This window comes from Candoia aspera, chromosome 6 (genome assembly GCF_035149785.1).
Source record: "Candoia aspera isolate rCanAsp1 chromosome 6, rCanAsp1.hap2, whole genome shotgun sequence".
Taxonomy (NCBI): Eukaryota; Metazoa; Chordata; class Lepidosauria; order Squamata; family Boidae; genus Candoia; species Candoia aspera.
The window spans coordinates 84157845-84185143 of NC_086158.1; the positions used below are offsets into that span (position 1 = coordinate 84157845).

The 27299-nt window shown below is 37.7% G+C and overlaps 1 protein-coding gene across 1 annotated transcript in view; it reads left to right on the forward strand.

The window, feature by feature from the left end:
* The window catches only part of CTNNA3 (catenin alpha 3), a 781530-nt gene that overhangs the window by 454330 nt on the left and 299901 nt on the right, over positions 1-27299 (forward strand). The window contains exon 10 of the mRNA XM_063307559.1: positions 12637-12729. Within this exon, the coding sequence (XP_063163629.1) occupies positions 12637-12729 (93 nt within the window). The remainder of the gene's footprint in view (positions 1-12636; positions 12730-27299) is intronic.

The window sequence follows — 27299 nt, forward strand, 5'->3', positions numbered from 1 at the left end:
AAGAAGAGCAATGACCAATCTCGATAAAATAGTTAAGAGCAGAGACATCACACTGACAACAAAGGCCCGCATAGTTAAAGCAATGGTGTTCCCTGTAGTAACATATGGCTGCGAGAGCTGGACCATAAGGAAGGCTGAGAGAAGGAAGATTGATGCTTTTGAACTGTGTTGTTGGAGGAAAATTGTGAGAGTGCCTTGGACTTCAAGAAGATCAAACCAGTCCATCCTCCAGGAAATAAAGCCAGACTGCTCACTTGAGGGAATGATATTAAAGGCAAAACTGAAATACTTTGGCCACACAATGAGAAGACAGGACACCCTGGAGAAGATGCTGATGCTAGGAAGAGTGGAGGGCAAAAGGAAGAGGGGCCGACCAAGGGCAAGGTGGATGGATGATATTCTAGAGGTGACGGACTCGTCCCGGTGGAGCTGGGGGTGTTGACGACCGACAGGAAGCTCTGGCGTGGGCTGGTCCATGAAGTCACGAAGAGTCGGAAGCGACTGAATGAATAAACAACAAATTAGCAACTATTAATCTTAGCATCTATCTTTTCACCTGACAGCTAGGAAAAGAACACCAGTTGTGAAACACATGTCTCATCAGTATTGTCAAAGAAATACTCGGGTCACCATCATTGTTATAATCCCACTGCAATTTAGTGAAATTCTTCTTGTCTTATCTGGCACAGGGTAAAATTCTATACTTATTAAACTTGGTAGCACCCCTTCTATTCTCAAAGGAATTCTGCCTGGGAATAGCTCCAGGTTTTCAAACAAAAGCCCCCAGCAGTGAACTCAGCCTTTCCCAAGATGCTACCCTCTCTCCAAATGAGATGAAATACAACCTTAAGTTTGTTTATTTATTTATTTATTTATCCAATTTGTCCCTGCCCATCTCCTCTCTTTGGGGGACTCTGGGCGGTTTACAGTAATCAATTAAAACAACAATCATAAAATCCACAATATAAAATTACAATAATAAATAATATAAATAAGAATAAAAAATTAAAAAGTCCAAGTGGCAAAAAAGTTACCGATTCTTCTTTTAAAGTATACACTATACACTCAGTCAATGTGGATAGATGATTATTTTGCCTCCTAGATGACACAGTGATGACAAAGAATGATAACAGACACCTTGAACAGGAATGAGCAAGGTTTTGTCTGCCTAATATTTTTCTTCCTGGTAATCCTTCATATAGAATCAGGGATGAAGGTATCAGTAGGACAGACTTCAGAAAAGTGGGGTATAAAGTTTCATGTCACATTGGGCATGGATCCAAATTCTGTGTATTATCCACAAACCTCCTGGCTACAAAACCGGAACCCAATCCCAGCCAGTGTAGAGAGCCATGGAGATGGTCTCGAGGCATGTATCTGAAACCATTGCAAAACAAAATGTTCAGAAGCATTCCTTAAGGAATTCCTTGGGAAAGGGGATAGTATTAGGAAGAGACTCAGGATGGCTCCTCCCTTACTCAGTAGGGTACAAGAGGGAGGGGATAATACATCCCATCTCAATAAAATTTAGTTCTAGTCTTCTTCTGGAGTCTGGATTGTCCTGGACTGGACAATCTCAAACGGCTGATAGACAGAAATAGCACATTGTTAGCAAGCTTCTTCATGAACAGATCAAATGTTTACTTAACACCATCAGGTGATGGGGGTATTGAAAGTGAAAGTGCTCCCCACTTTGCCCCATTCCAGGATCATTGATCCTTCCCACCTGCTTACCTCATCTTGGATCCATCCCACTGCCTCCAATGCAAAAACAGGGCACAAAGTTAAGAAGAAGGCCCTTTTCAAATCACATGCAGAAATAGCTGAGCAGGGATGCTTCATTGTTGTTGTTGTTGTTGTTGTTGTGAGTTGCCGTTGAGTCATTTATGACTCATGGCGACCCTATGTATAACAGAATAAAATGACTGTTCCAATGTTTGCATCCATTGTTGCTGTGATTGTCACATTGAAGGTCTTCCTCTTTTCCGCTGGCCCTTGACTTTACCAAACTTTACCAAACTGGGTAAACTGGGATGTTTCATACCAGATGAATAAAAAGGGGCAAGCGAGCTTTGGACCCCCTATAACTAGTCTGAAAGTGGGCAAAGCCCAGAAGCTTGGTTGGTGCCAGACTTCCAGACACATCTTTATCTGACCTCATTTTCCAGTATATGAGAGGGTTGAGTGGATTCTGCACCCTTTACCTGCTGAGTACTGCCACATCTTTGAGCAACACTTGATATCCCCCTCACCCTGGCAAATCATACTAGGATCATTGCTTTTGTTAACCACTATAGGGAGGATCGCAATGCAAAAGCAAAACAACCATAATAGGCATGGATGCAGGGTAGATTTCTATGTTTTACCTGTTTTTGGAAGCCTATCTTAGTATCTGGCCTAAAGAAGAGCCGGAAAACTGCCTGGCACTCTATGTGTAGCTGGCTGGCTATGTAGGCAATATTCAGACTTTATTATTCATTTTTTCCCCCTCTTGGAGTACAGAACACCATGAGGCTGTTTTATGGTTTCAGGGTAGGAAAATCTACCTAGCGACTTGTAAGAAAATCCAATTGCTTTCAAGAATTAGTTTCCAATTACTGAGTTAGTCCTTGACATGGCAATTATGGTAATTAAAAGTTTACCCCTAATTGATTGACTGGGCAGATAATAGAAAAGCATAGAAAGACCAAGTAGGGAGAAGAGCCCAAGATCTTTATTTCCTTTTTCTCCATCCATAAACAGTTTGTTGTAGGAATTCCACTTATTTTTCAGTTACTAATTAGAAGAGAAACTATTTTGTTCATATAACCTCTTTTGGCCAATCAGTGTTCTCTCTTTTCATAATATCTTGACATTTTATGAAACCAGAATTACTAATAAATTAATTGCTGTTTTTCTAATGATTTTTTAAAGTGTTGTTTCAACTCAGTGTTTGTCAGGATGTGAGAAGGAAGGTCACTGGCTTTGCTTTTCCCTGACTGACATATACTTTTTTGCCAGTAATGGGGAAGAAGGAAATAGAGTAGTATTTTAATGGGCTGACAAGTATTGTGCACCAGCTAAACATGTGTGTTGAACTTTAGTTTGTAAGATATTTAGAAGTGAAGAACCAATTTAAGATTCTAAAGTGCTTGGGATAATGCATGTTTTTAGCCCAGTTTGTGTGCATTTATTTCTCTCTCTGTGTGTGTATATGTGCTGTATGCCATTTATTTGAGGTAGATTTTCCAAATCAAACTAAAAACATGACAGCTTCCATTGACCAATTGTTGATTTAGGGGGAAAAGAGCTGCAGAGGAAACCATTTTGAGCAGAGAAGCAGTGATGAGGTTGAGGACATCTTTGAAACCCTTATGTTTTCTCCCAGTGCTTTTGGCTCTGGAAATGTGTTGCTCTGGCCCCACTAGAGCGATTTCTTCCTCCTTTTGCCTTGCAAATTCAGCTACTTAAATATCAGTCATGTAAGCCAACTATTTTACTTCATTTTAGAGAAATCTGTGAAATATACATCTTGCTTTGGTAGTCTCAATGAAATACGGAAGAATAAAAATCACCTCAGCAATCATGGACCTCAAGAGAATTTCACCTGCTTTCGGCAAGATTTAATCTGAGAGACTCTCATTGTAGCAAGAATTTTGAAGTGTTGAAGGAAGTTGAGAGAAGAAAGTTGAGGGAAGAAAATGGTATGAAATACTGTATAAGAGCATATTATACTAGCCCATTATAGCCTCTGTAACTTCCTATTTGTTTCTGGGCCCAGTTCAAAGTGCTGGTTTGGGGTTACCAAACTCTCCTTAGCTCAGGATCTGATGGAAAAACCCTTGTCTTTACCTACTTGTGTCTTGGATTTTGTACATAGTCCTGCCTATTTTGTGTAATTGCAATCTTTCCTTTCAAATGTTCCATCATCAAATGTTAGAGCACCCTTTTCTCTCATAGAATCTCTCCTAATTGGCAGAATATTGTCACTTTGGCTGAATCCTATTATTTGTTACAACGTTTTTCAGGCTTTGAAGGTATTAATGATATGATCCTCTATCATGTCTTAACTCCTTGTATGCCAGGTGCAGCTTACTCCACACTGCGTTAACCTAGCCAATGTCGTCTTCCTACAAGATGCTGCTGGTAGTGCTCCATTTTTGTGAAGCGCACAGCCGAAAGTGTCGTTGTTATGTATAACACCTATTCTTTGGAACAGCTTCCTTTCAGACTGGCTCCCTTACTATTCACTATTGTTAATTGTTATTAAGGTGTTTTTTTTCTTGGTTGTTACTGTTCATTTTAGTTTTGTGAGTTGTTCTGGGCTCTGATGTTCTGGGGGTTGTTCAGTAAATTTTTGATTGTTTATTTTTTCCTTTATCATGGAGGTTTTCTTTATATTTTTTGTTTTTCTTCCAGTGGATTTTTTAAAGATTTTCTTTTAAATTTTTTTTATTGAATATAATGATATGCCAACATATCTATCGAAATACTAAAGAAAGAAAGAGAAAAGGAAAACAACAGAGAAAAATGAAGTAAAATCGAAACTTGTGAAGTATAGGAGAGAAGGGAGATAAACCTCTAGCCTTGAAACTGCTGCCTTCAATGGAGACCATGTTTGCTCAAAATGTCTGTTGTACCTGAGCCTTTAATAACCTCAAGGTGACACGTAATTTTCTCTGCAAGGGCTACATCCACCCCTTAGCATCCCAAAGAATCTCAAAGAAATTTGAATGGTCTTCCCAACTTCTGACCACAGTCTCTCATGCAGCCAGCAGCAAAGAGATCAATTTTATTTAATGTTTAAATTTATATTGCAATCCTTATACATGTCCAATAAACAAGGTTCAGGCAGATATAAGTGGTTCTACCATCGTAACAGCAATGTCATTTTGGATTTCTGCCGAAAGCTAGCAATGAAAGGTCATTTCTACCACGTATGTATATATGTATATATGTATGTGTGTGTGTGTGTGTGTGTGTATACATACACACGCATGCATGCCAAGGGATCAGCAGCTGTTCCAGCAGGTAAATCATGTATTGTCAATAATATGGACTAATTGCAAGGGGGGGGGGGTTATACCACCTAAACCACATTTTTAAGTAATTTTCTGGAGCCTTAGTGAAGGAGTGAATTACTGCCCATCAGGACCAAATGGAGCTCCAACCCTGATCTGAGGAAAAAAATCCCCAATTATCCTCCCAGCATAGTGGTAACCCATTCAGTGGGCTTTTCCCTATTCATTAAAACTGAATATATCTTAGACATGGTGCCTTTCCCTGCCAAACCCCAGTGACTCAAAATTGTTCATTGGCTTAGCAGCAGCAGTCTTCATGGCAGGTGTTGTAAAAAACTTGCTAAAGGCACAGGCCTACAGTGGATGTTCTACTGTATTTGTTAAATTTTAACACTTATAAGTCTGCTTAAATAATTCTCTAGTCAATCTGTATAAATGCATACTGTTCGGAAAGAAAGGACATGAAGCTTTAAACTTTTATAAACTAGCATTTTTTGTCTAGACTAGAACTGGGCTTAGGTTTTTAGTTGGGTTATACCTGTATCTTTCTGTAACATGTTACATAAGGGGTATTTTTGCAAAGATGGACATTCTTAAGATTTACAGGATGGCCCAGCTGAAAATTCTGCCTGAGTAGAGCCAGCACTTTAATAATCTCTGCATCAGAGCTGCAATTTCCATCTATTTTGCACACTATTTTTAAAAGTTTTGCTCATATTAGTTAAAATGGAATTCATATAATTTTTATGGTTGCCAATTTGTTAGCCTAAGTGCTTGGGCATACTGTACACCCTGTTAAAAAGAAATTTCTCCTTCTGGATGAGTTACTCTGACTCAGGGTACCTGCAGAACTCCAGATGCTACTTAATTACAGCTTCCAGCAGCCTCATTCAGTTTAGCTAATCGTAAGGGATATTGGGAAGGGTTAATCAGAAACACCTGAAAGGCCACACAACCTCACAGCTCTGTAAAATAAAAAATAAAGCCATCTTGGTTTTCTATTCTGTATTGTAGCTCTATCAAATCAAAAATGAGTCTTCTTGGAGTTGAGTTCAGCTTCTGATGACTTCATGGACATGTCTTGGCAACAATATGGAAGTGGTTTGCCACAGGCTTCCATTTTTTTACTTTTCAGACTGAACTACAGCTCTGGTATTCCTGATGGTTTCCCACCCAAATAATAAACAGGTCCAACTCTTTTTGGTTTGCTGAGATCAACCAAGTTTGATAAGGTGCTCTAATGTGTTCCATGTAGCAGGGCTGCAACTGAAGAGCATCTAGAAGCCTTGGCACAAAATTTAACAGCCAGACACATTGCTGGAGTTTGCTAATAGTTTCAGTTTGGTCTAGTGGTAAAGGTGCTGGGCTAGAAACCAGGAGTCTGTGAGGTCTAGTCCCGCATTAGGCATGAAAGCCAGCTGGGTGACCTTGGGCCAGTCCCCCTCTCTCATCCCAACTCACCACACAGGGTTGTTGTGCAGAAAATAGGAGGAGGAAGGAGTATTTGGCATGTTTGCTGCCTTGAGTTATTTATAAAAAGAATAAAGGCATTTATAGAAAATAAATAAATAAATAAATGTCACTGAAGTTCTGTTTCATCTCCATTGATTCTACCTCCATTACTTGCCTGCATACTATTCCAGGAATCCAGGAATTATCTACAGTAAGTAAGAGTGTAAGATACAACATGTGCCCAGAAAAGTGCCCCCCACAAATCTGCAGTTCTTTAATCTGTTCGTTATTGCAACAATAACAATGCAACAGTAACAATAGGGATGACTTTGTAAGATCTTTTCTGTAATCTACCCTATTTCACTTGTTAGATCCCTAATACTTTTTCCCATTCTTTTCCTTTGAATCTGTTGTCCCCAGGTATTGCTACATCTACAAGAAATTATTCTTTTCAATTATTTTTGTATCTGGTGCAGTCTGTTCTATATGGTGATCAGTTTATATGCAAAAACCCCATAAATTTTTAACATCATTTGCAACAACTTTCTCAGTTTTGTGATCAAACATTTGGGAATCTTGGAAATTACAATTTTTCCACAGGTGCCGATGGATCATAGTGGCTAATCTGTCATGACATTGTTTATTGTCAGTCTGAGCAATTTTGCTGCATCTTCTACCTATGTGGTCAACAGTCTAATGTTTTTCTTTACAAAGTCTGTGTTTGCTGCTGTTTGCTGCATATTGAATCCTTGATTCATCATATTTGTTTTTAATGTTTATTCTTAAGTTGCAAAAATTATCTTTCTGTTTCCTTCTTGATGGTGTCAGCTTGTAACCATTGCTAGTTCCTTGTCTTCTCCATATTGTTTTCAGATTCTTTTATGTATTGACCATGTAATGGTTTATTTCTCTAATGTAATAAACATATTTTATAGCCCTATTTTGCTACTTCTATTTTCAGGATGTTTTCTTTGCAAACTTCTTTGAGCATTTTTGCTTTGCTTTGCCTGCAGTAAACCATAGCCTCCTAGTTTTTGTACTAAGTATAGTTGATCAACATCATTTTGTGAATACAAATGCATAACAATGCATTGCCATCAGTTTTTGAGTTTTCCAGTCTAAATTGTCCAGTTCAAGCTGTGTGCAGTCTGCTGTACAAGCAATGTGGCTGATTATTGGTATCATCCATATATCTATGGCTTTCATTGTATTTCTACCATTTAACTTTCTATTTAGAACTTTTTGTACCCATTCTAAATATTCTGAACTGGTTGTGTTGTTGTTGTTGTTGATGATGTCCTCCCCTCCCTCCTCCTCCTCTTCCTCCTCCTCACTAAGGTATAACACAATACAAAGAACAAACAAAAAGAATCACCCCATTGACTAGTATTCTTTGGAAATTTGAGTTCCATCCAGGAACCTAGGAATTATTCAACTAACAAAGTAACACCATGAGATGATGAAGATGATGATTTTGCTATACATATGGATTCTTTTTATATTGAATTGTTTAATCTTATCTTTGATGTATTATAAGAAATTAATTTCACCTACTGGAATTGCTTTTTCCTATGCTTCATATTTTAAAGCATTCTTTAAGCTGCTCCAAGATAATTTTATAAAGAAAAGGAGGTAAAAATTTGCAAATGCAATTCTAGCATATCTAAAACAGCAGTATAAAAAATCATACAATGATGATGTTTTGGAATGTCTGTTGGCAAGTTAAAAGATATTAAAAGGATATTCCATATAAATGAGAGTTCTAATTTTTTAGTTATTAAAGCTACAATGTGCTGACCCCAAATTGCATAAGAATACATCAAGCTGTCTTATACTGCCATAAGATGTTCATTTATATAGTCCATCATTGTCTACTTTAACTGGCAGTGGCTTGTCAAAGGGAGATTACATTGCAGGCATCAAATCCCCGATCCCTTAAAAAATAATAAATACCAGACATTTTCTGTTCCCAAACACTGTGGGCCAGTTGACTATCCAGTATGTGATGCAGTTCCTTGCATTTTGGGGAAAGAATGTCTTGTTCTTTATTAATTTATAGATTTTTGTTTAGTCCATTCTTCTCCTTCCAAGAAAATCCTTTTTGTGTGTTTGTGTGAGATCAATTCCTTGTCATCTGCAGAGAGGGATCATATTTGGATCACATTTTTCTTTAAGAGGGATAAGTATCTGACCAAGACAATTAGCATACCACTACTTTATTTACATCCACTATCTAAGCAAGTTGTTGCTATGTCTCCTGCTTCTCAATGTGATACAACTATTCTCACTGAGTCCTATATTGCCTCCCTGATACGTACTTCTAAAATCTTCTTCATATGAATTCGTTCCATTCATTTGATTAAGTGGATGGGATAATGAAATTGTATGTGACAATAAAACCGGTCAACCTTTAAGGTGCTACATAACTTTTGTTTGTTTTGCTTTAAAATTCCAGTAATACTTTGCCTTCACAGGAGAGCACATGATCAATCTAAGTCCCAGCAATTATTTTCTCAAGTTTACCTCCTTTTGTTATGTCAAAATTCCAAGTAAGAGTCATATGAAAAGCACTTGAAGCAGTATGAGATGTATACTATATATTCTTAGATGTTAAGGATTGACTAGAAGAATCATTCTGAAGTCTGAATGTTCCTTTCAGAGAGTCAGTTTAGGTTTGAAACTAGGCTAAAAGAAATCTTCTGTATATTTTGCAGTTTTTTTAAAAAGAAAATCTTCCAGAACAGGAAGTGGTTTATGATGTTCCAAGGGTATTACAGAGGAAAAACAGAACATTCTGTATTTCCCTGTAACATTCCATCTCCGAAAGAGAATGAGCTGGTCCATGAAGTCACGAGGAGTTGGAAGCGACTAAACGAATAAACACAACAAATTTATGATGATATACCCTTATTTATTTGCTTCTTTTTATCTTTAAATACATTCAGGTATTTTAGCTTCCCATCTGATAATCTTGATGGCACTTGCATTTGCTTAGTTGTATTCAGCTGATACCGTTAAGAGAATGGATTGCTATTTCACAGGTGATATTTCAGACATTTTCAGATCAGAATAAAGACCATTGTCCAATGGTTACATTTTTAAATGAGTCAATGATCTCACAACGCTTTTTAGATTTGTATGTTCTAGATGTTGCATATGCAAGTAATTGAGCACTTTGCTTCTTGATTGTATCTCTAGTAGGATTATTAGTGACAGAGGGGAACGTGTGTGCCTGAGATATTGTATCAGATTATAACAATAAGGGAGGATGCTACCAATGTGAACTGTAGATGTCCTGAAGCTATAATTACATTTGGCAGATTCTCTTCACTGTTTCCATTTCTTTCTTTGCCCTTTTCAGCAAATTATCTTGACAATTTTTAATAAACTGAAAGGATTTTGTTCAAGAGAAGTTAACAGTCTTTGTTGAGACAAAGGTCTTTCAACCTAAGCAAAGTACAATATTGAAAGAATATAAAATAAATCTTCTCCATGCTGTGCTTGCATCCACCTCTTCTCACTTTGGCAATGCAACAGGCATCCTATTCAAGTGGAACGCTCTACAGTACTTAGACTTGCCAACATAAAGGAGAATTGGAGGGCAACAAAGAGCATAAAAGGTTTCAAAGATCTGTTGAACCATCCATCACAGATTTACAGATTGCAAATCCTGTGATATGCTGATCTCACTATTAGGCTGCAGTGGGCTTTTTTTTTTTTTTTCATGATAACGAGTCCTTCTGAGACAACTTGAGGGGACTCTTAATTAAAAAATAGCTTGTGGTTTTTCTTACAGGAGCTATCTTTTGAAATTCTCTGTAACCTTCCTGATTAGCACTGCTATATTTAATTAAGATTCACTCCTCAGAGATCAGATTGTTACCCATTTTTCAAAGCAGAATTAAAAGAGGAGGTTGCTGTTCACCTTATTTCTTTATCAATGGGAAGTTTCCTGGATAGCCTCTTTGCAACGTCTGTTTGCAGAGCACTAGAGGCTGGTATTTATTTCTGTGTACAAGAAAAATATAGTGGAAAACAAAACACTCTTAAAGCAGAAAGCATGACCACTCAATCCACATGAGATTCCATGTATTAGGCAAGCATCCTCTCTCCAACATTTTGTGTGGGATCACACATTGCACTAAACCATCATATGGCTTGTTTGGCCTTGATTTAGTACGTTATATGATCCAGCCATGGTATAATGTGTAGATCCAGACAATTGTGGTTTAATTAACAAATCAGGTTATGAAAATGATGGCTTAATGTGAAGTGGGAACATGATCTCTTTGCCCAAAGTCTAATTGCTTCAAGCCTCTATCAGCCTTCAGACAGACTGCTGATTAGGGAACCATTACACTCTACTGACAGCCAGTTTGGTCTAGTGGTTAAGGCATCGGGCTAGAAACCAGGAGACCGTGAGTTCTAGTCCCACCTTAGGCACAAAGTGGGCTGGGTGACCTTGGGCCAGTCATTCTTTCTTAGTCCTAGGAAGGAGGCAGTGGCAAACCACTTCTGAAAAACCTTGCCAAGAAAACTACAGAGACTTGTCCAGGCAGTCTCTGAGAATTGGACATGATTGAATGGATAAAAAACTCTACTGAGTCAAATATTAAATAGCCAGTCCTAACTAATAGCGAGCAATTGGCAGTCATGCCACAATTTTGATGTTATTCAAGTGTTATGTTTAGGTTTCGATATCCTGAAACTTAGTCAGAATGTTCATCATGCTCAGTCACTTTGTTCAGTCAAAGATAAAAATATAGCTCACAAATAAATAAAAGTATCAGTGGATTACAAGGAAGGAAGTTCAAGCTATATACAGGTAGTCCTCACTTAATGATGACAATTGGGGCTGGCAACTCCATCACTAAGCAACACAGTCATTAAGTGAGACACCATGTGACCATGACAGACTTATGACCTCACTTTTCCCTGTGGTTGTTAAGCCAGACATCACATGACCACAACTTGCAATTTTACTGCCAGCTTTTCCATTGACTGCTTGTCGAAAGCTGGCTGTGAAGCACACAAACGGTGATCATATGACCATAGGATGCTGTGACAGTCGTAAACTCCTGCCAGTTGCGAAGCACGCGAATGGCAATCACATGATTGTGGGGACACTGTGATGATTGTAAGTTCAAGGACTGGTTGTAAAGTTACTTTTTCAGCACCGTTGGAACTTCAAAAGGTCGCTAAACAAGGCAGTAGTTAAGCGAGGATTACCTGTAATAAAATGCATCTCACTGGATCAGTCTAAGGTTGATATCAAGGGCCTTGATTACAATCCATGTAATCTGAGGCCAAAAGATCATGCAAGGTTTTCTGTGATTATATCAAAAATATAAACAGAGCCAGTTTTGTCTAGTGGAGACTGTGAGTTCTAGTCCTGCCTTAGGCATGCAAGCCGGCTGGGTGACTTTGGGCCAGTCACTCCTTCCGGCCCAACTCATGTCACAGGGTTGTTGTGGGGAAAATAGGAGGAGTATTAGTTTTTTTGCCGCCTTGAGTTATTTATAAAAACAATAAAGGTGGGATTAAAAAAATCTAAAAATCTAAAAACAGATTTAGCTTTGATGCAGTTTTGCTTTGGATTATTATATCTTTTCATCAGCTTTCATCAGCTATAGATGGCAATAAATATTTCTCCATACATAAGGTCTACATCTGTCAGTATAAGAAATAATGTCTGTCCTCTTCTGTATCTGACTGCAGGCCCAGCATTTTTGCTGCTGGCTTCTTAGCACCCTGTGCTTCTGCGATGGACTGTGAGGGCAACCTTGGGGAACAGAGGGGAGAGATGTTGCCTGGGGAATGGTCAGATAAAAGGAAAGGGAGTCCGAGAGAGGGCCACGGTCTGAAGAAGAAACTTAGGAAAGACCCGCCTTGACCACTCAAGCGATAAATAGGGAGGGCGGGAGATTTGTACTTTCAGACTTGCAAGATTCTGTTAATGTAGCCTTACAATAAAGTAGAATTAGTTCATCTACTGGTTTTTCCTGTCTAGTTTAACTGGAAGATCTTGCAAGTCTCTATCACAGCTTCTGACTTGTTTGAAATTAGAGGGCATCAATAGTAAAGGATGGTTAATCATAAAATTAGCATCCCAAAACAATATTCTAGATTATGTATGGCTTGTTGAAAAAAAATACTAATACTGTTTTTCCCCACCCCTGTTCAGGTGGCTAATCTTGCTTGCTCAGTATCAACAAATGAAGAGGGAGTTAAGATTGTCCAAACAGCAGCCAGTCACTTGGAGACTTTGTGCCCTCAGGTATGAATTTTCTATTTGCTACCTGTAAATACATAAGTACGTACAATGATTCTTCATTCTCACAATAGTTCTTGTGCTACATCACTAAATGAACAATACACGAATCAATTGTATCTGTAAATATAAAATATTAGATTATAGAGCTTCAATGTAACACTCCTCAAAGCCTACCTAATACAATCTTGCTGCTCATCTTTCCTGTGCTTTGACTTCCCCAATGCAGTGCCCTCAAGATATGTGGATACTATCAAAGCTCTCAGAATTCACATGCTTTCAAAAGATTGCTCCAGGATGGAGCACTGCGCTGTCTGCCTGCCCCAGTGACCCCATAAAACCACTTACTACCTCTATCTTTCTGCCATGTAAACAATGAGCTTCTGAGGCAAGGGTGACCTTTTTCCATGATGTCACAAGACATTTCTTTTAAGGGGAGGCCAATGGATACAAACTCTAACCCTATCCCCATCACTGCTGGGCCAATATTTTAAAATGTTTTGTGGTTCTGTTCAAACAACAGTTCCTATTTTTGTCTCTTCTACCTCCTAGATCATCTGAGGTAGGTCACTTATCCCTGATATATGGCAGGATCAGTCCTGATCCCACAGGCTATCAAAATCTAATCAACTCATTCTACCTCATAACACAGGGGTGGAGGACCTCTAGCCCCCCCCCCCTTGTTGAACCATAACTCTCATTATCTCTTACTACTGGCCAAGCTCACCAGTCTGATGGAGGAGTGAGCTGAGCAATATCTCCCACCCATGATACTGCACATAAGCACAAGATTAAACTATAGCCATATATCACTGTTTTCTACAAAAAGCTATTATAGACCTGACAAAATGTATTTTTTAAAAAGTCATATCTGTTATTTATGCTACTATTCTGCCCAGATTCGTTGAGAGTCAGGTGGCTTACAAGCATATTATTATTATTATTATTATTATTATTATGCGAGTAGTAACAGCAGCACTTATTAGTATGTCTGTATGTGTTCTTATTTTAAATGATAGCAGTACACCAAGAGATGTGGAAAGTGAAAGACAATTTGGTCCTAGATGACCATGCATGCTTGGACTAAGTAGATTTGGAATGGGAGCAGTTTGAGAATAGGATTCATATGTATTCTTGTGCATTGTGTGGTTATTTTTCCCCCTTATGCCTCTGTTTCTTGAAGGATGCTATACTGCTTAAACTGAGAAAGGTTTAATCCACTTTAGATCATACTTTCAGCCTCCAATTCCTGTTCATTTGAGCTGCCGTCTTTTCTCTATTGATCAGAATATATATTCCCTTAAAATAAAAGTCTTGACTGTGTAATTTTTATTGTTGTTGGTTTTTATGCCATTTTATATTGTTTTATACTGTTTTATTGGTTGTAAGACACCCAGAGTTGTTTTAAGATGGGCAGCTATATAAATGTCTTAAATAAATAAATAATTTTATATAAACAACAAGGCTAAACTCCCACACTACAGCCTAGTCAAGCCATATCTGGGCTGCACAATTTGAATGATCACTAGATGGCACCAAAGATTTAGAGCTGGATGTATCTTCACTGCCATCTAGAGGCCATCTGGATTTTTGTCTAGATATGATACCTTTAATATTAGAGAATGTTAGCCACGGCAGTTGTATGCATGTTTGTATGAACATAAAACACAGAAAGCTTACTCCCAGGTAAAATTTGTATAGGGATGTGGCCAAAGTTCCACTAATGCTTCTCTCCTTAGATTAACTTTGGTGGTGGTGGTTGTTTATAAGACTAAAACACAGACACAAGTTGTTGCATTAACATATCCATATTTTTAAGGCATGAGATCTCAACTCCTTTGGCCATTGGGCTGTGAATATTCTCATGCAATGGCTGATGGGAGGGCTTCTCATTCACAAAATGGTTGCTGTGGAGGATATAACTGGTTACAAACCATCACAGAGAGAGCAATGAGGGAACATGTGGCTCAAAGACTCCACTGATCTCTCCCCACAAAGACGTATATGATGGGGAATCATCCTAATAAGAAGGCAGAAGGCAATGCATCCAGCCTGGCCAGAATGAAGGCCCTGTGGAATTTCAGGGCTATGATACATACATGGTAGGAGGCTGGCACATATCCATTTGAAAAGACTCCATCTGCTGCAAGGCAAGACTTAGATCAGTTCAAAAATCAGTGTCCCGATATGTTGTTTAAGGATACTTCTGGCTTTAAATCTAATGGGGAAAGATTCATTATGGGCTGCTTCTGATAGCCTGTTTATGACCCCATTCACCTTCTGTAGTGAACTGTGTACCTGATTTGTGACTTGTGGATTGTTGTTTTGATTTCAGTCTGTGTCCCCTGTTCCTGATTTTTGTCCTGCATTATCTCCCAGTCTGATGAGTTCTAGTTCTTTACCATTAGCTTATGGGCCACTGACTTTGGCCTGTGCTTTTGTTGTTTGAGAGCCTGAGGTAAAAGTAGCTATTTTACAAGAGAAAAAGCAGCACAGGAACACTTGAATAGGATTAGCTACTTGGTCCTGAACCTGTTGTTCTCCTTAAATAGCTTCTGGGAAGAGTCACTCTAGAGGTCAATGCAAATTTTGTGCAGCTCATCTTTTGAAAAAAGAATTTAACAAACTTTGCAAAAGGCTTCACAAATGGGAAGATAAAGTGCTTCACTCTGAAACGTCGGGGTTCAATCACTAGGAGTTGCTGTTAAATTAGGGTTGCTACTCAGTGAAACTTTTCAGCAGTTACATGGCAGGCTGGTATGACCTGAGGCTTCCCATGCAAGCCATAGCAGCAGTGATTGAATTTAACCTTTTTAAAAACATAGGAATGTCAACATTTGCAGACAGTCCATAAACAGGTTTGGAAGAATATCCCATTGGAGAAAGGGTAATGGACATTTAATTGATTCCTAATTAAAATTACAACTTGGCCACCACCAGTGTCCAAGCAGGCACTGGTATCTTTCACCTAGGACTTTCACATTCATCACAGTTTTAAGACATCCAAGTGGAATATAGTTTTTAAAATACAGGTCTTTGTGGAAGCTTCATTTTTTATCCCAGCTTATATCAAGAACCATGTTACAATATGGGCAGATTGTTACAACCCTCTCTTTTTATCCTTACATCCGCCATTGCTTTATGGAAGCACAAATATGAGACATATTCATCTATAGTAATATTTTTCTTAATGTCCTCTTGCCTCGCTGCTGGTGAGCTCTATATGCTATTATTATATTTTAACATTATAGTCTAATATTATATGACAATTAAAACATCAATCACAGTACTTTTCAGAAGCATGCTTTGCCTTTTTAGATTATGAAAGCAGCTTCGCAAAGATAACCCATATTTATTGTTTCAAAAAGCCCATTAAAAAGTCATATAGTAGCCAATAAACGTGTAAAATGCTGAAAGAATGTGTGAAGTAGTTGGAACATTTTCATTGAGCAGATTTACTATAGTCCAAGTGTAACTTTACACTTCGTTAATGCTATTTTAATACCAATTTACATGCTATCCACTCCCTGTTTGGTTTTTGCAAACTAGAAAGTCATCTGGGATTATTTATGATTCTCCTTGTGGATCAAGTTGTGAATAGGATGATCAGTTTACTTAGATATAGAACTTTCTATCTTCTCTGGTTATCTGCCATTCCTTTTAATACTTGCCAGGGTGTTTGCAGGATAGGGTAAAAAAGGTCAAGATGGCAGCCAAAGTGATACATTTGACACACATACAAATCAGACGGAGCTTCAATTGCACCATCATGTCTAGTGTCTTGACTTTTTTTTTTTACCACACCAGTGGACATCCCTGATACTTACATATATTGTCTTGAGTTGACTCCGTTGGAGCAGAAAATGGGCAACAATAAACAGAAATCACTAGTATTGATCATCCTCTGCACAAAAATATGTCCAAGGAGGGATATATTAGGAAAGATGCATCCTGGAGAATTGGTGCATTTGGGAATTATTGAAAACGAAGAATTATTTGTACCTGGAAAAATTGCATATGAAACTTGTCTTAACTTCTAGAGTGTCAATGGACCTTAAACTACAACTTCTACAACAAAAGATAATATTTAGAATTTATTGGACTCCACAATGTTTGTATAGAAAAGGATTGTCAAAAACAGCATTTTGTTGGAGATCGAACAAGGATAATACCTCTTTAAAGCATATATGTTTATGATGTCCTATACTTACTAAGTTTTGGGAGAAAGTAGTGGACTATATAAATATGATTGTGTGACAAAAGCTAAAATTCTCAGAGGATAATATTCTTTCAAACTATATACCTAGTACATGGAATCTGACATCTGGACAATGTAAATGGATTCTGTGTGCACTTACTATGGCCAAAAGACTAATATTGCAGCATTGGAAAGTTAAATGTATGGCCCCATTTATTCAATGGATGGAAGACCTGACTGCTCTTGCTACTTGTGAGCGGATTGCTTATAGACGTAGATTTTGTATGAACAAGTATAATGAAATATGGGACTCATTTATACCAAATACAGTAGGTTAAATATATGATAGTCATGTAAATATATTAGAAATATATATGCATTTGAATAATATTTACAGTAGATAAATATATATAGATTTGTAACTATAATAACATACTATACAATTTTTTTTCCTTTGTTGTATTTCTTCACATTTTTGTAATAGCACTTTGTTATGTTTTTTTTCCTTGATGAGGTATTTGTCTTACTATTATTATTTTTGTGTTTTGTGTTTTGTGTTTTCTTTTTCTTTTTTCTATTATTAATTAAAAAGCAATAAAAATTAATTTTAAAATTGCATATGAAACTTTATGTTAGCATTATATTTTTAAAAGCATAAACTGTATAATGGGTTGCTAAAAATAAGTCAAGAAAAGTTGTATACAAACTACATATGTTAAGGGAAATAATACAAATGCAACTCTCCAACTTGTAGCTTATTCCCATGATAGAATCACAAAATGGAATAATACATGAAAACCCGTGATAAAAAATGCATATTGGTATTCTCCATTTTTTTTATATTAACTCATAAAATGTTTTGCATAGATAATAATTGTTTTGTTGTGTTTGGTGTAATTAAGGCAAAAGCAAAGAGATACAGTGCTGATTTCCTTAAAAAAAAGTATCTTCCATGATTAATAAAACATGAGTATTTCATGTTTTGTTATCAGTTTTTATTTTCATCTTCACTAGCCTTCTTTCTCAGAGATTTGTTCAGACTAATGAGTTAAATCTCCCTCCATATTCTGTGGTCCAAAGAAAATCCAAAAAGTTAAGCCAGATCAGTTTAGTGAAGGCTGGTTGGCATCCTTTGTTTCTAGAGCTACTTTTGAGAATAGAGAAGGCATGAGTCAGCCATTAAGGGGGATTTCCAGAAAAGGTTACAGTCCTAAGAAAGAGGAAGGTGTGAGAAACAAACTCAAAATAACCTTGCCTTGATTTTGTTTGGCATAAATTGGGAGAGATTGGACAGGCTTTCAAGATTCTTACCTTACTCCAATAAAGAATATTTCCAGAATCCCTGCCATCCCTGTTTCTTGACCTGGCCAACCTTAAAGGGCCAACCATTCTCCCATTCCTTCAGTGTCTGATGATCTCTTTAGTTGGCTTTCTGCCTTTGTTATATTTTTTCATATTTTTCTTGTTGCTTTGGTTTCATTTGTTGTATTCAGTATGTGTTCTTGTTTAGCCCTAACCTTCTGAAAAAAGTTGTCTAGCAAAGGAAGCTTCCTATTGCTAATGATCTCTTAGTGGCATTTTCCCTTATCTGAATTGTACTTTCAAGCTGAGTTTCTATATTTATTATTAACTTACAAGTGTTTTAGAGAAATCTGACTCTCTTGAATCTTTTATTAATTTGGTTTTTAGTATGTCCCTAATATTTCTCTATATTAGTGTGGTAGCTCCTAAAACAAGCCTTCATATTTGGAAGCTGATGATCTTCTTAAGCAGTTGTATACAGTGAACTGTCCAGTAAACTGAATATCAATGGATGATAAGATTTGGCAGATAGGACTGCATATGAACATATTTGGCAAGTGGCCAAGCAATATATCCTAATTTAAAAAATAGATTATGAAGCCATTATAGTTTGGGCATTTCAACAAATTCAGATCATGTCTAGATGCTTATTGTTTTTCTGATGCATACTCTGCCTTATACGAGCTGTACAATTTAAATATCAAATTGTTTATTATGTAACCAATGTGCTTAGTCTGTGTTAGCCATTCTACTAAGAATGATAATCAGTGAGTTTCTTTGGTACTTACTGGATTGTTTAAAATAGTTGTCACTATCTTTAATTTTATTGCAGAATAAGAGTCTTTGTGGGTGGGGTGCAAAGTACTGCTGCAGCCTCTTGTTCTGTAAACTTCTTCCTATGAGAGGAAAGATGCAAAAAATACATTTATGCTGTTATATAGAATAGCAGGATAGAGGCATGATAAATATAGTTACAGAGATGTTTATTGGTCTACATGATAATGTATTTATTTGGGTGCTGTTGATCAAATAGCACTTGGATGGAGCATTGTGTTTGAAATAGTTATTGTAGATCAACATTCATGGTCTGTTTGGAAGCTCTTGAAATTCCATAGGCCATGCCAGTCTGTTATTGTTTGTTTCATTCTGCATTTCTAGGATTTGGTGGGGCTTTATTTTTAGAAGCAATTAAAAAACAAAAGGTTTTACTCATTTCTTATTATAAATTGTCACTGATCCATTAAGTAGAAGCAGTTTTTTCACAACAAAATCTTGAAGATGCACAAATATGTCATTTGTATCTCACCTCCAATGATTTTTTCCAATTTTTTTTCTTCCCTTTGCTCATAGTGTTCATTGAACTTTGAATTGTTTAGCCTACTTAGTTCACATATGCATTGATTTATGCCTCCCCAAATCATAATTATGCTTATAAAATTGAAAAAAATGAGCCAACAAAATTATTTCTCCAATATATTGCTTTCTATTACAGAATTCAAACTCCACTTTGTACTGGATTGCAGCTGAAAGCACCTGTTTCCTGTATATTTTATTTGCTTTCCTTCCACAAATGTCTTGTATGTATCTGGTTTTCTTCTCTAAATCTTGATCCCCTTAAAGACTTGTAAATATTATTTATCAAAGTAATTGAAGTATTTACCAGTTTGGTCCATCTTGAATCTATTAACACACACACTATGTGTTGTATGCAGAGTGCCACAGCTTCTCCTGCTTAACAGTATTTTCTACACATACTGAGCATTGAACAAGGGCAGAAAAATTGGGTAAAAGAAGGAGTCAGTGAGCTGCTTGCCATCTGCCTTCAACCTGGTAAAGCAGATGTTGTTTCTCTAACAATGTCAACATTTTCTTAAGTGCCATTTCCAGCCATCCGATAAGGGTATTAATTAAAGGTACATATCATTATCTTGAGATTAGTGCTATTAAAATGATAGTGACATTTTGAAAAAGCAGGGAAAAATGCTTTAATGCTATTTTTACTGCTGTTGCTGCAGTCTTATGCCTGTTGAATCGAAGTCAGTGTAAATTCTTCTAAGGAAATATATTTAGGAGTGGAATATCTATTTTAATAAGGCCCATCTTGGTTAGAATTGTTGCCATTCTAACTAGAAAGATTTATTACACCTGTTTAACTCTCAGTGTTTAATTTCCTTTCTAATGTTACTTTAAAATGCACAGCTCCTGGAGCATGGTTTGCTCAGGGAGCCAGAAGGTGGGAAGGAATGCCTGAGACGGCCACGGAATTGATTGCATGTGCTGCAGTTGGGGTTCATTTCTTGGTGACTCTTAGGACAAATGCTTGCCATCTTCTGTTCTGCCTAGTAATAACTTACAGCTCTTCTAAGGACATTCCTGGAACCTCTTAGGTCCCTCAGCATTATCCACCGTCTTCCCCCTTTTCTACTTCTCTCAATCTTGCCATCGGTAATAATTTTTTTCCTAGTTCATCATCCATTCGCATTATACCTTTTTTTTTAGATTTTTTATCCCACCTTTATTATTTTTATAAATAACTCAAGGCAGCGAACATCCCTAACACTCTTCCCTTCTCCTATTTTCTGCACAACAACAACCCTGTGAGGTGAGTTGGGCTGAGAGAGGGGGACTGGCCCAAGGTCACCCAGCCGCCTTTCATGCCTCAGGCGGGACTAGAACTCACAGCCTCCTGGTTTCTAGCCTGGTGCCTTAACCTCTAGACCAAATTGCCAGAAAAGAGAAAACAGTCCACTAAAAAGAGACAAAAAAGAACAGTATAAAATACAAATATGTAAACCTTAATATGCATGAGAAGATGCTAGTTTAGAAATTGCAGTTAAGAAAACCAACCCAATATACCTCTCTCCTTAGTGGCAAAGACTGTGGCTCTGTGATCTTCAAGCCTGCTCCATGTGCTGCTGGCAACTTCAGTGCCCATCTCTCTCCTGGTAGTTCTAGATCTTCAAGTGGACTTTGTCCTGACTGCCTTTACAGTCATGATTCTGATGCAAATCCCTATTCTTTAGCCTATTGCTTACCACCTTTAATGCTCATCTTTCTCTGTATTCAGGACTTACTGCAGAATTCTGTCGATTCTGGCTTGAGCACAGTGGGCCGTCTTTTAGAGATCATGGGCAGCACCTAAAATCTGGGGGAGAGCTGAAGGTTATGGCAGATGAGGGAGCGATTCAGTGTAGGCAGAGCTATATTTTGTATTCTTCCGTCAGATGGCTATAGGGATGGTGGTGGTGGTCTTTTTTTAAAAAAAAGAAACTGTGCAAGATGTGTTTTATACGATGTGTTTGTTGCCTCAGAATGATGGGAAACTGATAATAGCGGGCAGCAGGGGCGAGGCTGTTTTGGCCTCAATATTTTTCTGCTCTCAGACAAAGCTCAATTTCCATCTCAAACACCCTATTATAATTTTAATATTTAATTTGAAATCTCATTGTTTGTTTACAGCAATCAACTACTCTATTATAGGTATCCTGGAGCTTATTGCATTAGTGGAAAATTCCAATAATGACAAATTCACAGTTCAATATGACTTGCAATAATGTCTTCCTTGTGAGCTTTGGACTATTTCTATTGGAAAGTCTGAATGCCTTTCGTGCATGGATGTTTCCTCTTTAATCTTTCCTTTTCACTGACTTATCTGTCTTATAGCAACTGGGGGGGGGGCAACCGGGGCATGTGCCCCGGGCGCTATGCTGGGGGGGGCGCCAAAATGAGCACTGGGGGGGGCACCAAAATGGGCGTGGAATCCATGTTTGCCCCAGGTGACACAGACCCTAGTTGCAGCCCTGCTTATAGCATTTCTTTCACATACAGTAATAGGCAAAAGGCAGTGCCCTCATACCAAGAGGAAATGGAAACTGAATAGGCATAATGCCCCATTATTGGTAGTGTAGATCATGTGTAGCTTGTTATAACACAGTTACATTCTATCCAATCCACTTTAAGGAGGCCTCCTGCCACTTCTCCAAAAGGGTGGGGGGCGGCTCTAAGGGACATTCCCACCACCCATGAATCCAATAAGAAAACATATAAAACTCTGATTATGAACAGACAAGAACAGCTTTAGCGTACCACTTGTATTCAGAAACCAACAACAGTAGAGATACGCAGGCAGCACTACGAAGTATACAGGGACAAGGATACCTTTAAACCACAGTGGGCATGAATCTCAGCGTCCTTTGATGTCGGATGCATCAGTCCAACTCTCTCTCTCTCACTCAGCCGCCTAAATAGCCTCCTTAAAGGAACATGCATTTTAAAGCATAGTACATTTTTGAACAATACAAATCTCACCCCCACCCCAAGTCTTAGGTAGCACCTGACCTCACTTTCTTCTCGACTTTTTTCTTGGACCAGTTTGTTCTTCTTCCTTCATCCTGGTATCTTTGAATCCTGTCTGCTCATCTCCATCTTGGTGGCGATCCTCTCCAGCCAACACACTGGGCTGATGAAACGAGCCAGCCTCCTTTCCATAATGGCTGGTGTGCCAAGCAATTCAAGTTCTTTTGCATCCCCAAGCAGTCCTCTTGTAGCTGGGAGGAATGCCGGCAGGGCAGAGTGCATGGGAGGAAAATCTTGTGCCTTTTCCCTTTTAACTCTAATTCACAAGTAGTCCTTCTGTCTTTTCCTTGCTTTAAAGCTCTGTCTCTTATTCTCTTTATCTCCTTAAGCTGCCTTTAGGCAAACAATTTTCTTTTCTTTCTTCTTTTCCTAGCTATTGCCTTTAGGTTTCTGCATATTTTCCCCCCTGAATATCTGTCTGTCTCCAGGTCAAATGAAGTCCTTTGAATCCACAGCTCTTTATATCTTTTCCAAACTCTGAGTTTAATTTCTTCCCTCTCTACTTTTTAGGACAACCTCCCTTTCTCTTCCTGAGGTTCTCTATTCTGTTTTTCTTGCAGGCTCCACATTGTCTCCATATCTATTTCCATAATCTATTTATTAAATGTGGGGAAAATAGGAGGAGGAAGGAGTATTAGGTATGTTTGCCACCCTGAGTTATTTATAAAAATAATAAAGGTGGGATAGAAAATTAAATAAATAAATAAAAATACATTAAATGTCCTTTGTTTCCTTTAACAAGTTAATGTCTTTGCTTCTCAGGGCAACCCCCTAATCTTGATTTTACATCAGAATTATCTGTTTTAATCAGACACTACCAGATTGAGAGAAGACTGTTAGGACATTTCCACCAACTTGGGAGTGTCCATTCTGCGCCAGTGTGAAAAAAAAAAATCCAGATCTTGTTGATGCTGTGATATCAGCAGTGCTGGAGAGCTGATTTATTTCTGCCTCAGCTGTGATATAGCTGTAACTGCAGTAGTATTTTGAAACACTACGATTCCATGGAGCTTGTGAGTAGTCCCATTCCATCTTGAAGGGAACTCCTGTTTCACCCAGCTTCCTAGCTCCTATCTTTTCTTGAAAGGGGAATGGTGCCTTGACAGCTTTGAAGCTGAGCTGCTAAGACGTTGGAACCAAACAAGTACACACAACATGAAAGAAGGGCATGATAATTGGTGATGGAGAAGTGATACCAATATATTGTATTTTCTTTTTTGTACTCAATGACCTATAGGAGAAGGGGCATGACAAGGTTATTTGGCATTATTGGCTCCTTGTTCCCAGGACTCTGAACACAGCAGTAGGGAGGATGACTCTGGCTTGAAACTGTTTCTGAGGATCTGGGTATTAAAAACTGAGCCACAAAGAACAGGGGATTATGACTTTTTGTTTATTGAACCACTGAAGTCATCCAAATATGGTAAATGCATAAGGCCTTTAGCTCATGATAAGAGAGAAATTGCTGTTGTTACATTCAGCGAAAACTATACAGATGCACCTAGAATAATGCATAATGTAATAAACATTGTAATAAATGACTAAGAATTGAGTAAGCATCACCAATTATGCTCAAAGGTGTTCCAGATAGAACTTTATTATTGTGTTTTTATCACCACATTTTTAATTATCTTAATGTTTTAATATATTAGTATTCTGACACTCTACTAGACAGGCATACAGCAACATAGCTTTGTATTTACTTAACAGTTAAGGGTTTCTTGCAATCTTCACTACATATTTTAAATACTGTATGGTCTGGTACTTCTTACCAGCTGTTCTTATTTTACCTCTCTTTTCTCCTCTGTTTTGTATAAATTACTTACCTACGTTTATCCCCCCATAATATTGTTGTTGAATTGTACCTACATCTGGTGATTGACTGATTTGATTTTGATTTGATTTGATTTGATTTGATTTGATTTGATTTTGATTTGATTTGATTTGATTTGATTTGATTTGATTTGAAACCGAAAGGCTGAAAAATTGGATCTGTTGGAAATGAACAGAAGTCAGGTGGCTTTGAGAAGATCTCTGATACTCCTTGATCAGCTTTATAAGATGGTTAAAGGAGGTGCATCATACCAACATATGGGATGGGTGATGAATCCATTTAAATTTGACTAGAAACTTTTGGGAGACAATGTCTAATTATAGAACTGGAGAGGAGGTGAATGGGTCTCTCATCCTTCCTGCTTTGTACTGTTTTGCAATATTTGGAGTCAATTTCTGGCATGTCCTGTATTGACTTTAAATTTCTAGGCTATATCATTGTCAATAACAGGTCCTGAAAGTGAGCTACACTCCGGATGTATTTTTACAAGAGATTGATGAACATTTGATAACACTGCTGTGAAGGGGCAGTTCAGATTCCCAGGCTTAGAAGCTGCTGGGAAGCATTTGTAGCCTGATGGCTGCTAACTTTTCTGTGTTTGAAGAAGTGATTGTCATTAATTTTTGATATTTGGACTTTCATCATTCAGAACTAATGTTCAATGCTCCTGCAAATTAGGCAAATAGATCACAGTGCAGATATGTGTACATGTTGGAGACTTTAAGGCAATTTTATGTTTATGTGTTTCCTTAGCTGATACTCCTTAATTCCTTTCCATCACCTTTCCTTCAGTGTTAAAACCAGCTTCCTACATGCAGTAGGAGACAATGAATACTCCTTGTATGTGTGCAATGGATGACTCTGGATCATGCTCATTATAAGAGCACAAAGACTGTATTTTATTTCTTTCAAGTACTCATTTACTTGTATAAATATTTATAGCCATTCTGCTATTCACTGAAAGAATTTCTTTTTGCATTTCGTTTATTCAGAGTTTTTTTCCATTTTTTCCCCTTTTCAATTCATATTAAACGAACGGTTGCATACTCCTGAATGAAAAGTGCTTTTGATGCAGACAGGGATTCTACACTTGAACAAATACAAGGACAAATTCTATTATATGAACAACAAATATCAGCCACCATTTCCTGGTGAAGTTTATGACGTTTAGACTTGTGAATACTACTTTTCTCTCCATGTGTTTGCGCTTATTGAATGGAATTATTTCAAAAACTTTCTAAAATATATAAGATATATAAGTGTTAATATATTATGAAAGTAGCTCTCTAGTTTTTATTGGTACCTATCAAGACATTTGACAGTCTTCAAGTGCATCAAGGTTTTCTTATTACAGTTCGTCTGAAAAATGTCAGTAAGCATGACAATATTCATTTACTACATCCAGGGAAAAGCTACTGCAGTCAGAAATACAAATTCAGATTTCTTGTGATCACAGAATATGCAAAATATGATTAAATAAATATTCATGATAAACGATTGGATTTAAGAACACTGACTCAGTTAAGATGTAAGGATGTAAGACTTACAGTTGTCAGACAGATTCAAGACTGTGTCTAACAAGTTCTCTGAACTAGTTCTTGGGTTGCAAATGTTTCATTACTAAACTAGGTAACATCATCAGTATGGAAGAGGTGGGCAAGTGAAGTTTGTTAGCTGGCAACATTTACATACAGTATATCTGTCTGTTATGTCAGCTATACCATTGCTTAGGTAGGAGAGTTCGGTGAGTGGCAAGTACTTTGCACATGAATGAAGTTTTTAATTATATATTTTTGTAAGACCATACATAGGATTTAAATCTATCTCTCTTGATCATGGCTTGGTTGGAACATCAGTTTTGCTGTGATGACTGGAACGCTCCTGCACTCATTCAATTACAACTCATAAGCTTTGGCTTAGAAATCTATTTAATGGTGAGAAGCTTTCAGTACAGAGAAAAAGTTGCAAATGAAATTTCCCGCACATTTCTACACTTAAAATCTCAATAAGCTCAAATTCCCCCCCTCCCTGACTACCCCCATAGGTATGCATCCCTCCTTCTTGTGCCAGCAGTTGTCTGTAACAGCTTTCTGTGGATGACCTTGGTGCTGGACAGTGGTAGTCAACACAGGATGATTCATACTCCGGGCACGTTCCCCCTCCCTGCTGGTTGACTCACAAGCATTGCACCAAAATGGATGTGAGCATGATAAAATGTTCTGGGAACATTTGATCGGGGAGCATGACACTTGCATTTCTTGATCTGGCTTGTTCTAAAATTTCTACTGTTTATCAGTTGAAGTTATGTCCTAGATTGACTGTATAGAGGGAGGGTAGTGATGTAGTTCTATATCTTTTGATTGCTAATGGGTGCTCCTAAAACGTTCCGCTAGTCTTTTGCCTGTTTGTCTTATCTGTTCACAATCTAAATTATTTTGTGTATGACTCCTGATTTATCATATTTTGGCACTGGATCTTTAGGTTTGCAAAGAATGGTTAGTATGGACTTTGTTGGCTTGTGTGTTAAAATTATTAAAATGGTCAGAGTAGTCCATTGGTGGACTCTATAATGCCTTTGATGTAAGGGAAGGCTATCCTTTCGGTAGATTGTGATATTCGTGTTATATTCCTTGAGGTGGACATGCAGTTTTTGATGAAGTTGTATGAGTTGAAGGATGTCTTATTGGCAGTTAATTTCCACTTTGCATGGTGCTGGTGTGATTCAGTACATTGTGGCTTCCTGAATAGTATTTTTATGCAGTTCTTTTTGTGTGATGTGGTGTTGTTAGTGCTGTAGTTAAGGATTTTGGTTGCCTGGGTTGCTTTCCTGTGAACTTAGGTTTGTTGTATGCTGCTGTTTTCTCTGCTGAGGATGTCTAAGAAAGG